The sequence below is a fragment of the Gracilinanus agilis genome, chromosome 2, assembly GCF_016433145.1.
Source record: "Gracilinanus agilis isolate LMUSP501 chromosome 2, AgileGrace, whole genome shotgun sequence".
In the NCBI taxonomy this organism is placed as follows: domain Eukaryota; kingdom Metazoa; phylum Chordata; class Mammalia; order Didelphimorphia; family Didelphidae; genus Gracilinanus; species Gracilinanus agilis.
In genome coordinates, this window is record NC_058131.1 from 128666282 (window position 1) to 128681877 (window position 15596).

The following is a 15596-nucleotide window of genomic DNA, read 5'->3' on the forward strand; positions in this document are numbered from 1 at the left end:
AAGGAAGGAAGGAAGGAAGGAAGGAAGGAAGGAAGGAAGGAAGGAAGGAAGGAAACAAGACCTTGCTAAGGGACTCTATTTTCATATCTCTCTTATAAGCCCAAGATCTGTATTTGGTATAAGGTAGAGAGACAAGACAGTGAGGAAATCTCCAGGGTCCCATCATCCTCTACTCTGGCCTACTTTCCCTCACTGCCATGTTTCTACTTTATTGTACTGGAGTTTGGGGTTTATATTACAGATATGGAGAATATTAAAATGGGCTTTCAGGACATTGAGAAAACAAAGAATAAGTGGTGCTGCTTAGAACCTAATTATGGAATCTGACCATACATAGTAATAGTCACATGGCTACTTCAGACCATTAGGAAGCCCTCCCTGGAAATGTCAATGTTAAACAAATTTTAATGTTAATTATAATTTTTGCTGGTCTTCCACTAAATTCAACAAATATTTATTAAATACCTACTATGTGTCAGGTTCTACACTAATCTCTAAGATACAAATGCAAAAAAGGAAACCGTCCCTGTTCTTGAACAGCTAATATTCTATTGGGGGAAAATAATATGATCCTATATGTACAGAAAAAATTAAATATTAAACATGTATATTTGAAATAATTTCTAGGGAGGATATTAGAAACTGAGAGATTTGGTGGTGACTTCCTATAAGGGCTAGTACTTGAACTGAGTTTTGAAGAATATAATATCTTTAGAGATGGAGTAAGGAAGGAATGTATTCCAGCCATGAAGGACAGCTTGCACAAAGGCATGGATTGAAGATGGAGAGTCCTGTATAGGAAACAGAAAGCAGGACAGTTTGGTTGAAATATAAAGAGCATGAGAGCATGGAGAATAATGCAACAGAAGCTTGGAAATGGAGGTTGAAGCCAGGTTGTGAGAAGAGAGAGATTAAAGGGAGAGAGACAAATTAGGAGGCCACTTCAACAGTCTATGTGACATGATAGGGGTGGCTTTGTGAGTGAAGAGAAAAGGACTGGTGAGAATTAGTTGTGAAATTAGAATTAACAAGTGTTGGCAACTAATTATATATGAGGAGTGAGAAAATGATATGAATGGGTGATGACACCAAAGTTGTAATTTTGGTTAAGTGGAAGCAGAAATAAAGAAGTTAGGAAGAGAAGAAGGTCCAATGAGAAAGATAACTAATTCTATATATACATGTTGAGATTAAGTTGTCAAGAGGAGTTGGCAATGTACAAATACCTTGATATAATATATGGTTAAATGCTACTCTGTGGCAATATGGCTACCTCTCTCTTTTTATCTACTGGGATGCAAAGTACTCCAACACAGTAAGATAGTTACAGCTTCCAAGACATTGTGGTAGATACTTAACCAGACTGGTTGAATCACAAAATGGAATTTTTAAAGTCCTTTGGATAAAATGCCAATTGATTTAGAAAAGCACTTTTGCTTATTTGGGTTTCTGGAGACTTGAAAAGTAAAAATCAATCTGCTATTCATCTTATCACAGGCTGGAGAACCATCCACTCTTCTTAGCATTTTCAGTGAAACAAAGCCAAACAAATAGTCATGACCTCTATTCTTACAGCAGGAAATTCTCTCATACATATACATATTGTGTCTTTCTGAATTTCTATTTTTTAAATTGAATAAAAATTTTTAAGAACTGACATGACATCCTATCTCCTTTCTTCTAAGAGAACTCTCAAATAGATATGCATAGCCCAGACTTTATTGTCTCAAAACTGAAAGTGCAGAAGACCACAAAAAGCTTAAAAAATAACCTGAAGGTTGTTCATATAGGTTTAGCCTTCCTTTAGAAGTTGGTGGTGCGATATGCTATGGGCAAGACTTCTGAGTATAAGGAGGCCAGGAAAGCTCACTTCTTTCCTTTTTTTTTTTTTTTTTAGGTAGACAAAGAAAGGCTGAGAAATGACTCAGCCAAGTGTAACAAAGAAGGATCTTATTCTTGTCTCTCTTTAAAAGGTGGAGTCTTAGGCTTGCTCTGATGCCTATCATATTTAGAAACTCTTATGTAATGCTTAAGATATAGTCAATAGAACACAGGACTAGGGTTGATGTGTTAGACCATGGCAATTGTGTGATAAAAGTCAAACTTCAATAATATTTCTTATTTTAAAAGCTAACTGCTGTTGTGAAGCTAACCTCTTTTTAATTGATTTATTATTGTTATTATTATAGTTATTTTTGGGGGGGAAAAAGGTTCTGATTGTTACCAAATTTCTAAGTCCTCTAATATATAACCCAACCCAACAGACACATGGGGAGGAAGTGATCAGAGGGATGGCTGCCAACTTTACCTTTGGAATGCACGTGGTGGTTTCGGAGAGGCGAGGGTAGGTGTAAGAGCTGTATGAGTGTCCTTGTGAGTGTGACTTAAATGCACTTGCTCCATAGGGCATGGCGGGTTCCTGAAGCCCAGAACCCGATCTTGACCTCTGCCTCATGGCTGGCTGAGGGCTCGTCTCATTTGTATACGAAGACTTCGGTCTTTTATCATAATCTTCTATGCTGGGCCGCCATTCACTTTCAGTGTACACCAGGCTTTCTTTGGAGCACTCGCTTGTCCCTGCAGTCCTAGAGGGAGCTAATTGAAAGGGATCTCGGTAATCTAGAGGAGATGCAGTTGAAATTCTTTCATAGTCCCATTTGAAGCCACCATATTCACTTGGTTTACTTAGCATATCCGTTTGGCTGGGATAATCTACAGGAAACCTGGACATATCTGATCTCAAAGACTGCATGTCAGAATAGTAGGCATCACCAGATTTCATTTTCATTGCATGCCCATTTTGCTTGGTTAGGTGGCTGCCTTTATAATATCGATCCAACTCATCTCCATAGAGACCCTTTTCTCTGTACTTTTCTGATATGTAGTCAGTGGTAGTATCAGATTCACTGGAGTACTGAGAGAATGTGACAAAACCATTTTCTTCTGAATGTCCCTGGACATGGTTGGCAGTACCCTGGTGGGGAGTGGGAGGACTTTCTTTCCTTAGAGAATTGGAACGAGTCACAGAGATATTGTCAAATTCTTCTAGCAAACCATTGATTGAAGTTTCCTTGCAGGGTTTGTTTCCTCTAACAATTGTCTGAAAGATGAAAAGAAATAATTTTTAAGGAATGTCTTCTTAATATCTGTGCATTCAAAATTAAAAAACAAACAAACAAAACAAGGAAGCAATTTCTCCTCATTCCCCAAAGAATAATACTTCACACTTGACTGAGAAATGAAACCACTGAAAAAAAGTATTTCTGAGCAGATAGGTCAAAGGATTTGAGAACATAGGATTTAAGCATTGGAAGGGACCTTAGTGATCATCTAGTCTAATCCCCCTCATTTTACAGGTGAGGAAATTTAAACCCAGATAGACTTGCCCAATGTCACATAATTAATAAAAAGCACGGATGTGATTCAAACCCAACAAACACTTAAGTATTAGTTGATTTCAATGACATAATAGGGGGGGAAAGCAGTTAAAAGGTATAAGTCTTAACTTGCCCAATTATTTTCCTTATTTATTACAATAATAAAATTTTTATCATATACCAAATACTGATTATACAATTACAAATGGGTTGACATTTTATGTTGAAAGATTATTGATAATGGTCATTTACCTGTGTAAGGCACAAATTAGATCTCTACTTTCTTCCATCAAACAAACAAAACCAATCTAGAAATAGAGATAATTATAATTTTCACAACCTACAATTATTGTTATGTAAGTGGTGCTATTGGAGGATTGTTTAAAAAAAGACAAATAAATGTGATTACCTAATATATTCCCTAGGTCAGCTAAGCAGTACAGTAGATAGAGTATTGTGCTTGGAATCAGGAACACTCATCATCTTCATGACTTCAAATCTGGCCTCAGACACTAGCTGTATGACCCTGGAAAATCATTTATTCTCTTTGCCTCGGTTCCTCATCTATAAATGAGCTGGAGAAGGAAATGGCAAACCAGTCCTATATCTCTGCTAAAAAAACTCCAAATGGGATCATGAAGAGCCGGACATGCCTAAACAACAACAATTATGTTACCTAATAAATGCACATCTTTTTAAGCCTTTTGCTAGAAAATATCTCCAAACTAGGACACTAGATTCTCTAATGGAGTATTAGACCTTTCTGTAATTGAAATGGGATAACAGAAAGAAGATTTCCTAGTGTGATTACTATAAGATTAAATGTGTTCCCATATTAAAGGAGTAATAGTCATGTCCAGATTTTCATGTCTGAATTGTATTGAACATTAGGTAGCCTGGAAATGAGGTAGATGTGACTGGAACCAAGTGATAAGTCGTCAACCACAAGTGTGCTCTTTGATGAACATAAATCACATAGAAATAACCAAAACAGAAAGAGAAATAGCAAAACCATTTACAATGCTGTTGGCAGCAATTTGACAACAACAAGATTTGCAACAAACAACTATCAGCGACGATGCATGAACAAAAGTACAAGGGAGAAATGAGAATATGCTACTGACTTTTATGGTTCAAGGAGAAAAATATCTGAGAAAATATCAAATACTTTAAAACTAAAAGATCTAGTGAAAATTTTAGAATCAATGTCAAGTTGGTGATTATGGCTTGTTTTGTAGTTGTTTTTTTTTCCTCCTCTTTTAATCACTAAAGAGAAGAGAAGTGAACTTTTCACTTCTGGTGAAGAAAAAAGAAAACCAGTCAGTCAGCTAACATTTATTAAGTTCTCACTATTGCTGGAATGGGTAAAGAAAAGGCAGGAATGAGAAATAAAAGACAACACAAAGAGCCTCCCCCAACACTACCTAAACTAAAGCCTACACTTGGGTATAGGAAGTGGCTGGGTATGGAGAAGTATCTAGAATCTTATGAATAAGGTGGAATTAGAAAGTCAGAGACCAAAAAGAGTAGTCCATATTGGGGTGCAAATGGTTATTGTATATCAGCAAATGGTTATTGTATATCAGGGAAAAGTACTGGATCAAATCAGAGTAAGCAGACAGGAGCTAGGAAGCAGGGAGTAACTAGAAGTTCCAAAGGATCCCAAGTAGAGGATAAGGTGTGGAAGTCAAGAACAGGGAAAAAAATTATATGGGTGACAGACATAAGGATTCTTATGAATATTTGGCTAACTGAAGACAGTATCTAGCCCAATCGGGTTTTCTGATATTTTTAAGGGGCAGGAAACATACCAGGGTAGAAGTGTCCTGAGGTTAAAAGCTAGAACTAGGAAGTGTTCACATTGGGCTGAACAAGAGGGCATTCAAGATAGATTTTGACATTCATAAAGGCATTTTTGCCTTTTATGTTTTTCCACAAAGATATCCTGTGCAAAAATACATATATGTGTGTGTGCATAAATATACATAATATATATCAGCTCATATTCCAAGTTTGATGAACTAATTTGATATTTTCCTTTTATAACAATTTTGTTTTCACAGTAAACACAATTACATTTCTCTTTAAAGACAGCGGCTATTTTAATATAAGCTTAGTCAATCAAGGCACCTAGCTATTTGAATATGTTAATGAATCATTAAAATGCACACCTCCAATCCCTATAAAATCATGTTCATTACTCCCTTCAGGAGATGGCTCAAAACTCATCTCCCCCAGGAAACTTTTTCATATTTGCCCCAGTGCTGTCTAAATATTATGTTGCTTTGTGTCCTCATAGCATTTAATATTTGACCTGCCTTCATAGATATGCTATATATCATTGTTTCTAGGGTACTTACTTCACACACACACACACACACACACACACACACACACACACGTCCTACAGAAATGCTTCATTATATTGTGAAAGTGAATCTGGTCTTGAAGACTATGCTTGGTTTTTACATGCACAATGCAGAGAATTACAATCCTATGAAATATATTTCGCTTTTTTTTTTAAATCCTTACCTTCTGTCTTGGAGTAATTACTATGTATTGGCTCTAAGACAGAAAAGTGGTAAGGGCTAGGCAATGGGGGTCAAGTGACTTGCCCAGGGTCACACAGCTGGGAAGTGTCTGAGGCCAGATTTGAACATAGGACGCCTGGCTCTCAATCCACTGAGCCACCCAGCTGCCCCCTTGAAATATATTTAGCTTAATCTATACCAAGCATCATATAAACTTTCCTCGATGATTCAGAAGATATTTTGGCATTTTAGAGCAGATACACCTCATTGTATTAATAATAATAGCTAGCACTAATACAACACTTTAAGGCTTACAAAGCACTTTTGTACCCCATTTGGTCTTTGCAACAATCCTGTGAAATAGGTGCTATTATTATACCTATTTTTCCAGTTGAGAGATTAAATGATTTGTCCAGAGTCACATAAGTAGGAAGTAGCTGAGGCAGGGTTTGAACTCAGGTGTTCTACATTCCAAGTCCGGGACCCTCTCTACTACACTACCTACCTGCCATCATTACCATACTCCACATAGAGACATAGTAGTAATGAAAATTAGGCTGCATTTTTCAAACGAAACATACCCTGGAATCTACTTATAAAATTTCTGATAAAAGTTTATTTACTTAAAATATCTATTTTAAATAAAAATAAAATTCAGTCTGTGCATAAATCTAGAGCAGAGGTTAATAACAGCTCAGTTTAATAAAATAAATAATATATAAATAAAAAATAAAACTAATAAATAATAATTATATATTGTAAGGATGGGATTTGTGCAAGGGGGATGGGACAAAAAGAGACAGAGAAGGAGTGGCTGACAGTTGGTGACAGTTACTGAGAGTTGAGACCAGAGAGAATTCTGGGTAATGCTCTGGAGGAAGAAGGAGAGGAGGGGGCTTTGGGTGGAGGACTGTGAGGAGAGAGGAGGAGGACATTCCAGCTTGGTTCCAGTCCTGAGGGCTTCCTGAGGATCTTTCTCTGGACATTGAAACCCTGATTCCCTGGTCAAAGGCATCCCATCGCTTCTCACCCATCAAGACTTCAATAAACAAGTCAGCTAAGCTTTTGGACTCCATTTAGGGAGTGATCTTAGTCTCCTTCTCCCATTACCCAGCCTTGTTGAGAGACCCCCTTTTTCCAGTCTAACTTACAATTATAGAAAAGAAAGAGAAATAGGAGAAGGGGTGAGGGAAGAAGCTTAGAAGTGGGAACCATTGGGTTTCTCACCTAAGTGACGGACCCCATAGAAATAGAGAAGATGGCACCCCAAAATCCCTCTGCCCTTCACCCCTTTCCCTAACCCCTGAATTGCAAATAATAAAAGCCATTCTTTAATCAGATAGCATTCCAGAGTGCCAGAGAGACAACAAGGGAGAGGAGAACCACAGCTTAGTCTGGCTGCCTCCATCTTGGAGCCAGACCACCTGCTGTGAAGTTGACTGACCTGGGGGGGGGAGGCTTATGTGAACCCCACCCTCATTCAGAATCAGACTGGGGTACCACATACCTAATCTTATAGGGAAGCATTGCCCTTAACTCCTATGGGGTGGCATGACCATCCAGGTCACCCAGGTTTGGGGTGACACCCCTTGAAGTCTCCCAGAGTATATTCAATGGGACTTTGTCTAGCTCCCTTTCTATTATAACATTGGTTACTGGCTCTCAATTATTATTTCAATATAAATAAAAACAATCCATTTTCCCCCTTTTCTTTTACGAGATTGCCAATTTAATAGGTCCTAGGATGGGAGAGGGAACAATGTTCCCTCTCTACATAATCCATAACCACATGAACATCTGGGATAGGTGGAGATTGTCATAATGTATATAATTAGGAGAAAAAAGTCAAGTTAGACCAAGAGTAGGAACATGCACTGTGTCTTTTTAAATAGCCAGAAATAATTATTAAACATGCTCATAAACTAGCTTTAGTTAAGCACACTAATCCACGGGTTGGCTTCCCCTCTATATACTAGAGAGGAGAAGTTCAGATGAGATACTTGGACAAGACAAGGAGAAGAGGTCATAAGAAGCATTACCCTGCTTCTGGTATCTTTAAGAAACCATGTGAGCTGGAAAGACCTCCAGGAATTGATGCAGAGCAAAAGGAACAGAATGAGAAGAACACTGTACACTGAGACAGACACACTGTGGCACAATAGAACATAATGGACTTCTCTACTAGCAGCAATGCAATGACACAGGACAATCCAGAGGAACTCATGAGAAAGAAAACTATCTACCATCCAGAGAAAGAACTGTGGGAGTAGAAACGCAGAAGAAAAACATATAATTGATCACATGGTTTGATGGGGATATGATTGGGGATTTTGACTTGAAATGATCACTCTATTGCAAATATTAAAAATATGGAAATAGGTTCTGTACAATGATACATGTAAAACCCAGTGGAATTGCTTGTTAGCTCCAGGAGAGGAGAAGGAAAGAACATGAATCATGTAACCATGGAAAAATATTCTAGATTAATTAATTGAGCATTTTTTAAAATTTGAAGTTATTTTTAAGTAAAATAATATAAAATAAAATAAAATGTATGAACAATGACCTTGTATTTTTCCTTGCAGGTTTCTTATTTATATATATATACACACATATATATATGTATATATATATATAATTTCATGTATAAATAATATATATGAATATATATATAGTATTTAGGTTTCTTAATTCCTCATGTTTTTATGGAACTTTGACACTTAAAATTATTTTTCTCTTTCCACTCATGAAGCACTTTTTTTGGGAATCATCCATAATAACTCTTGAAAAATCAATGGCAGTGGCTCAGAAAAGGACAGTTTCCATTTTCTCCCCCAGGACAAAGGTCAATTGGAATAGGTAATTAATTTATCTTCCATTTTTCTTTTGTCTTTTCCAACCTAAAGATCATGATTGAACCATAGTTTTTAGAAGTAGAAGTGGCATCAAAGGCCATCTAATTCAATTTAGGAAGTTCTGTCAGAGTGTTGAACTTGGGAGTCAGGAAGATCTGAATTCAAAAACTGCCTCATTCCCTTACTAGTGTGATCCCGGGCAAACACTTAACCACTTTAAGCTTCTGTTTCCTCATATGTAAAATGAGAACAATAATGTTACTCCTTTTCCATCAACCTTCATCAGAATGCTGTCCAGCATGCTTCCTCTCTCTTTCTCCTAGATTTTCCTCAGGTGAGTCACATTTGAAGCACTGCTCTGTTCCCACTAAGGCAATATCTATGAAGTCAAAATTATTACCTTGTTTTATTTAGTATCTTCAGTTAACATTGGATAGTATCCATACTTTGTGTGAAACTTTTATAATTTTTAAAAATCAATCAATGGGAAACATGATTGGGGAAATTTTCTTTATGATTTTGACTATTTGTGGCTTCTCAATAATTTTGCTTTTTTGTATGTATTCCAGAAAATTAATTTATTTGCCTCTGTGGTACTAATAAATGTCTGTGATCAGGCTGGATCCTAAAATGGTATTCCAAGTTTATTTTGGAAAACATAGAGAAACACTAAAAATGATTTCTAGGGATATTTGAGATTAGAATACAACATCTGATATTTACATGAAAGTCTGTTTCTACTGTTTGCTCTTTTCTCTTTCCTAAGGAAAATCTTCCTAATTTAAAGAGTTAATTAGGTTTCTTTGAAAATTCACTCTTCAATTCTTAGGAAAGCTTAAGGAAATATATATCAGTTATCTAGCACTTGTGTTTCAAAAATGGCAATAAGACAACAGCATTTTGTGCCAGGAAAATATCTTTTCTCTCACTAATTGTGCTAAAAATGATCTAAGTCAATGAAATAAAAAGCATGTACTTGACAGTTATTTTCCCATTATCCACAATTACATTCAGGTAAGTTCATTCTGAAGATCCAAGTTAATAATTTCATAGTATAAACAAATGTTTTGTTTTGTAATTCAGGAGTCTGTGCATTGCATCAGTCAAATGACTTGCGATGAACACACTGAAAATGTGTGAGATCAACTTCAAAACTTAAAAAAAAAAGATTTGTCTAAATGGAGAAAATAGATCTAATTTTAGTATAACTTAAACATTTTGTGTATAAAAATCTATTCTCAACTGTATGAGTATAAGAAACTCTAGATAAAATTTGCCACTAAACTGGAATGATGAATTATTTAAGAAAATAAGGCCTCTATATGCAAATAGGTGATGGAAACTAAGGGGGGGGAAATCAGGATGTGATCACAAAGATGGTATTTGCCCTTGACAAACGTAGAGACATTCAGAAGAGGGGTAGGTTTTTGGGAAAAGATAACATGTTCTGCTTTGGACATGTTGAGTTTCAGATGTCTGCAGGGCATCCAATTCAAAATGTCCAATAGGCTATTCATGATGCAGAACTTTTCAGGTTAGAAACAAGAACTCGATAGCAAAATCTGGCAGTCTCTCCCCAGAAGTGATCATTGAATCCATGAGAATTGATAAAATCACTGAGTGGAAGGTAATCGAGAAGAAAGAGATGTGACTCTAAAATAAAGAGTTTGGGGGTACAAGCATTAGTGAGTACAGTATGGATGAAGATATAGGAAAGGAGACTGAGGTCTAGTTAAAAAAATAGGAAGAATAGCAAGAGAGAGCAATATCATGAAAAGCCAGAGAGAACAGAATGTTCCTAAGGAATAAATGGCCAAATACTAGCTTTCCAGTCATCTTCCCTATTACTCCCTCCTAACAAATCCATAGTAGAGCCATTTTGGCCCATTTTCTGTTCCTTGCATGTGATACTTCATCTCCTGGCTGTCTCCAATGCCTTCAATATTGACCATCTTCCTTCCCGATTTGCAGGGGAAACTTTCTTAGTCCTTCAAGGAACTAATATCTTTTCTTCTAATGTTACTTTCTTTCTGCCACACATGCATCCCATCTGTACCTTTTTCTATAAGTGTTTTCTCCCCCATTAAAATATAAAACTCTTCAAGGGGACTGTTATAATTTTTCATTGAATCTCCAATATTTAGCATGGTGCTTGTCACATAATAAGGGGTTAATAAATGTAATGTTTACTGTTTGACTAAATGATTGCAGTGTTGTTATGAGCACTGAGAAGAGGTCTTTAGATTTTACAACTAAAAGATTATTATAACCAGAAAGAGTTGTTTCCCTTGAAATAAGACTGTAAGAGGCTAGACTGCAGGGTGTTTAGAAAAGAGAGCAGAGGAAGAAGTGGTGGCATCAAAAGCAGACAGTATTAAAAATGTTTAAGTGAGAGGAGAGAAAGGTAAAGGAAGATGTGTGTTGGAATCAACTTGATCTTGTACCCTAGAGCTCAGGGTTATATTTTCTTGTGAGCATTTGCATATTGGAAATTGGCAAGCACTATGGATCAGGGCTTGATTTATTGTTTTGTTGATTGTCTAGCTGCCCAGTGATTCCCAAAGTGGGCTCTACTGCCCCCTGGTGGGTCAGCAATCCAGGGAAGCAGTGATGGCCACAGGTGCATTTATCTTTCCTATTAATTGCTATTAAAAATAAAAAAAAATTAATTTCCAGGGGGCTAAGTAATATTTTTTCTGGAAAGGGGGTAGTAGGCCAAAAAAGTTTGGGAACCACTGGTGTAGACTTAAGAAAGTGATAAAGAAAATGTTAATGATCCAGATTAAACTTAAAAGTGTGTCCAAAGTACACTCTCCCCTCTTCTATCCCCCCCAAAACCAGTTGCTAAATATTTATAAACACATTTCTGAATGTAGGATATGTTGTAAGGATCCTAGGATTTAGTGACGGGTCTTTTTTTTTGGTTTTTGTTTTTCAAGATGCAGAGATGGGTCTTTGTAGGCAGCAGGGAAAGAACTACCAAACAGAAAGAAGTTGAAGATTTAAAGGGTGTGAGAGGCTAGTAAAGACAAGGCAAATATAGGAAGTGAATCAATTAAGGATGAATTTATGTAGTCTTAAATATGAAACAGGCTTTTGAAGAATGAAGTTTTATTCTTTTTCTTCTTATTTAGGAAGGTAATCCCTATGTCAAGAAAATTAAACAAAACTTCTATTATAGAAATAAAGGTAAGCTAAGTAGACTCAAAAGATTTTCATGGGAAAAGTAAAATGTTCCTTTTGGCTGCCAGGCCCTGCGCACTGTTCAATGCTTTCAAATTCCATCAGGACTGGAATTCTTTAGAGTTTTATTTCACAGCAGAATTAAAATGAACTATCATTGGTGTTGGCCTGGCTTTTTTCCTTGTCCTCAAAGCCTCAGAGTTGTTTATGAAGAAAACTCAGTCTGAGACAACTCCAAGAGAAAAAGCTCTTCCATCACTATAGAAGAAAAATGATAGATTCTAAATGCAGATTGAAGCATACCATTTTTCACTTTTATTTCTTTTGTCAGATTTTTTTCTTGTATGAGCAACACATCTTCTTTCACTACATAATGAACATGGAAATATATATTTCATGAAAGAACATGTATAACTTATATTACCTGCCATCTCAGGGAGGGAGGAGAAGGAGATAGGAAAAGAACACATATTGTAAAATGTCAGAAAACAATTATTAAAATTGCATTATATGTAATCTTTAAATAAAAATATAACAAAATTATTTTTGAAAGAAAAAAAAAACAAATTGAGAGAAGTAAGCAAAATCACATGGAATAAATGTCATGGAACCACAAGATCAAACATTATAGCTCCAAAGGCCATAGAGCATACATTTTACATTTTTTTTAGTATTTGAAACTGATTTCAAGTCCGTGATTTTCCTTGAAAAATTATGTATTTTGTATTATGCCTTCAAAAACATTACCCTGAGAAGAGGAACATAAGTTTAATCAGACAATGTAGTTCATGACACAAAATTGGTTAAGAATTTAAGCCCAGAAATCATCTAGGCCAGTGATGGGCAAACTTTTTAAAGAGGGGGCCAAAGGAAAGGAAATGCTCATCTGTCAGTCTGTTTCTAAGGCAACTCTTTTGAAGTTTCATTGTATTGTATCCTACTCATTGTATTCGTCATATTAGGAATAATGTTGCACTGCCCACCTCTGACTCTTCCGCTGTAGTTTGCCCGTCACTGATCTAGGCCAACTTCTTCATTTTACAAATGAGGAAGCTGAGGTCCAGAGAGGGAAAATAACTTGTCCAAGTTCACACATATTATAGATGGCAGGAATAGATTTGGAAGCTAGGTATTTACAGCACAAGCCTGGAATTTTATACTATACCAAAACTGTGCCATGGATGAAAAAAAAGCCCATATTCACTGATCTCATGACATGATTTAACTTAATTTGAATGCATTAATATTATGTAAATAAATACTTCTTTCTCATAAAGGATTATTATTACTTCTTATCAAAAAGCTCAATAGTGACCTTGGTTATAAAATTGTTTTTTAAATTATTATTATTAAACAAAAAGGAGTTCTGATTTTTCCATTGACTTTGCATTACATGATATTTTTCTTTGAGATAATAGGTTGTCAGAAGACAAATAATTTTTTGAAACTAGGAGAATGGTAATGATACTTTGAATTTTTCAGAGCAAGAGGTAGGACAATGTTTATTTTTTATTATAAGTAAAAAAAAAATTTAAAAACGCTGTACTCAATAGCTCCACTTAAACTAGCTTCAAAAGGGAAGGCTGCTATTTGTCACTTTCACTACAGACTGTTTATTAAAGCAGATTTATCAATGTAAAAGAATGTGCAGCTTTATATAGATCAATAAAAAGAGTATCAGTGAATTTTATGCCACAGAACTGCTGTGCGTTAAAAATCAATGAAAGCCAATCTATTTGAATTAGAGTCCACTACTTTGAAGCAGTGGCTTTCATTTTCTTTCCATTGCTTTCTGGACAATTTCAGCGCTTGCTCCGGACCCCGGTGACAGCAGCCATATTTCATCGTGTTCCTTCAGTGGTCTGTCCTCTGGTGATAAGCTATAATGGATCTGTCTGTAAGAACAGCTGTCTTCCCTTGTTCCCAAGGAGAGATGAAAAACAGTCTCTGTTCTCCAATACTGTATTAAACTTGACAATAATGAAGTATGTAATTAACAGCTTTGCCCTAATAAGACCCTGCATTTATTGTCTTTAAAGTGATTATACCTTAGTTGATTTTTAAGAATGCTTTCAGAATCTGCTCTTTCAGGTTTTGTTTTTTGTTGAGTTTTTTTTAAAGGAGTCACATTCACTGTGACACAGACCACAGCCCCAGACTCTGATGTAAAGTATTTGCCTATAAAGAGCTTGGGTGAATTTTGGTTATCTTGTTTCTTAATTTTTGTTAATGAATGCCATCGGAAGAGACTAGATATAGTGTGTGTGTGTGTGTGTGTGGGAAGCCTAAATTCCTTGAGAAATGACATACGTGAAGACTCTTATTGGGAAATGTTAATTCTGGAGAAAATTGGGAAAGTTCAAATGACCCCCAGATGGCTACTTATCTTTTTTCAAAGCTACTTTATGGCTGGCGCTTGGTAAAAAGAAGCCAAGGAAGAGGCCGTCTTTGACTGATATTGGGATTAGGAGAGAGTTTCCCATCTGAATTCTTGTTCTTTGGACCATTTAAGGTATCGCAAAAATAAAGATGTTATATAATATAATTTAACTGGAATTTCAAATAATGAGAATTCTTAAGTTAACAGGAATTTTTGCTGCCCTTTATTTTTAGCAGAAAAGAGGCAATTCAAAGAAAAGCATAGAAAGAAAATAAAATAAGTTCCCAGTTGAGGACATGGCAGAGGAAGGTGGGAAGACTCTAATAACAGTCATGGCATGCCCTGTCTTCTCAGCTAGGTCCAGTCTCTTACTCCTCACCAGTGCCAAATACTGACATCTAGAAAATACAGAATGAGCTCTCATAGAGGCATTAGAACACCTTTCTGTCATCCAAGAAGAAGTTCACTTATCTCAGCATCCTCTATTTACTAAGAATGAGAATTCAAGTCTTTTGGGAAGATTTTATTAACTGAGCTGCATGCCACCTCCTCACCTACCCTCAACCCCCAAAAGCTTAATAAACTGAAACTGTGATTAATCAGGAGATGCCATTAACTGGTTTTACTACATGAAATTGTTTTGATTGAATAAATACACACACACACACACACACACACAAAATAATTATGCTTCAACCATTCACATAATGACTTTCTGTCAAAGTTATTAGTTATAGCCTGTCTACATGGCAACGGGCAGGAAACAGGGGGTAACTCTGTTGTACGTGCCATCAGAGCAGCTTATTAATTTGGCCAAAAGTAAGAGTCAGAATGACTGTTTTGCTGAATTGTGAAGTCAATTTGAGGAACCGAGCCGCTAGAAATATATTTGAAGTCTATTATTGATCCATATTTTGTTGGTTCTGGTTTTTGTTTCCTTGGAGATTGGTAGGCATACCAGTTTGCCCTAGTGGAAACTTGAGGTAGGATTTAGAAACCTGACAAAGGTATAAGGACAGAAATTGGGCAACAGGCAACCCTGGGCATCTTGGTTATAACTTCCAATGCTTTGAGTTCTCATCAATCAATTATTTGCTAAATCCCTCATTCAGGAGTGAATCAGAGAAGAAACCATTCATTGTATGCTTGAAACCAGTGGCCAGCGACACCAGAGTAAGAACTTTCCTGGAACCTAATTCAGGTGAAGATATTTTTTAAAAGTATCATGTCTAGCAAGATCCTGACATTAAGGACAGCAATAAAAGAAACT

At 36.2% G+C, this 15596-nt stretch overlaps 1 protein-coding gene across 1 annotated transcript in view; it reads right to left on the reverse strand.

Annotated features, from left to right (window-relative positions):
- Positions 1-15596, reverse strand: part of PAK5 (p21 (RAC1) activated kinase 5) — a 127273-nt gene that overhangs the window by 36831 nt on the left and 74846 nt on the right. The window contains exons 3-4 of the mRNA XM_044659491.1: positions 2309-3100; positions 682-791 (exon numbers count right to left, since the gene is read on the reverse strand). Of these exons, the coding sequence (XP_044515426.1) occupies positions 682-791; positions 2309-3100 (902 nt within the window). The remainder of the gene's footprint in view (positions 1-681; positions 792-2308; positions 3101-15596) is intronic.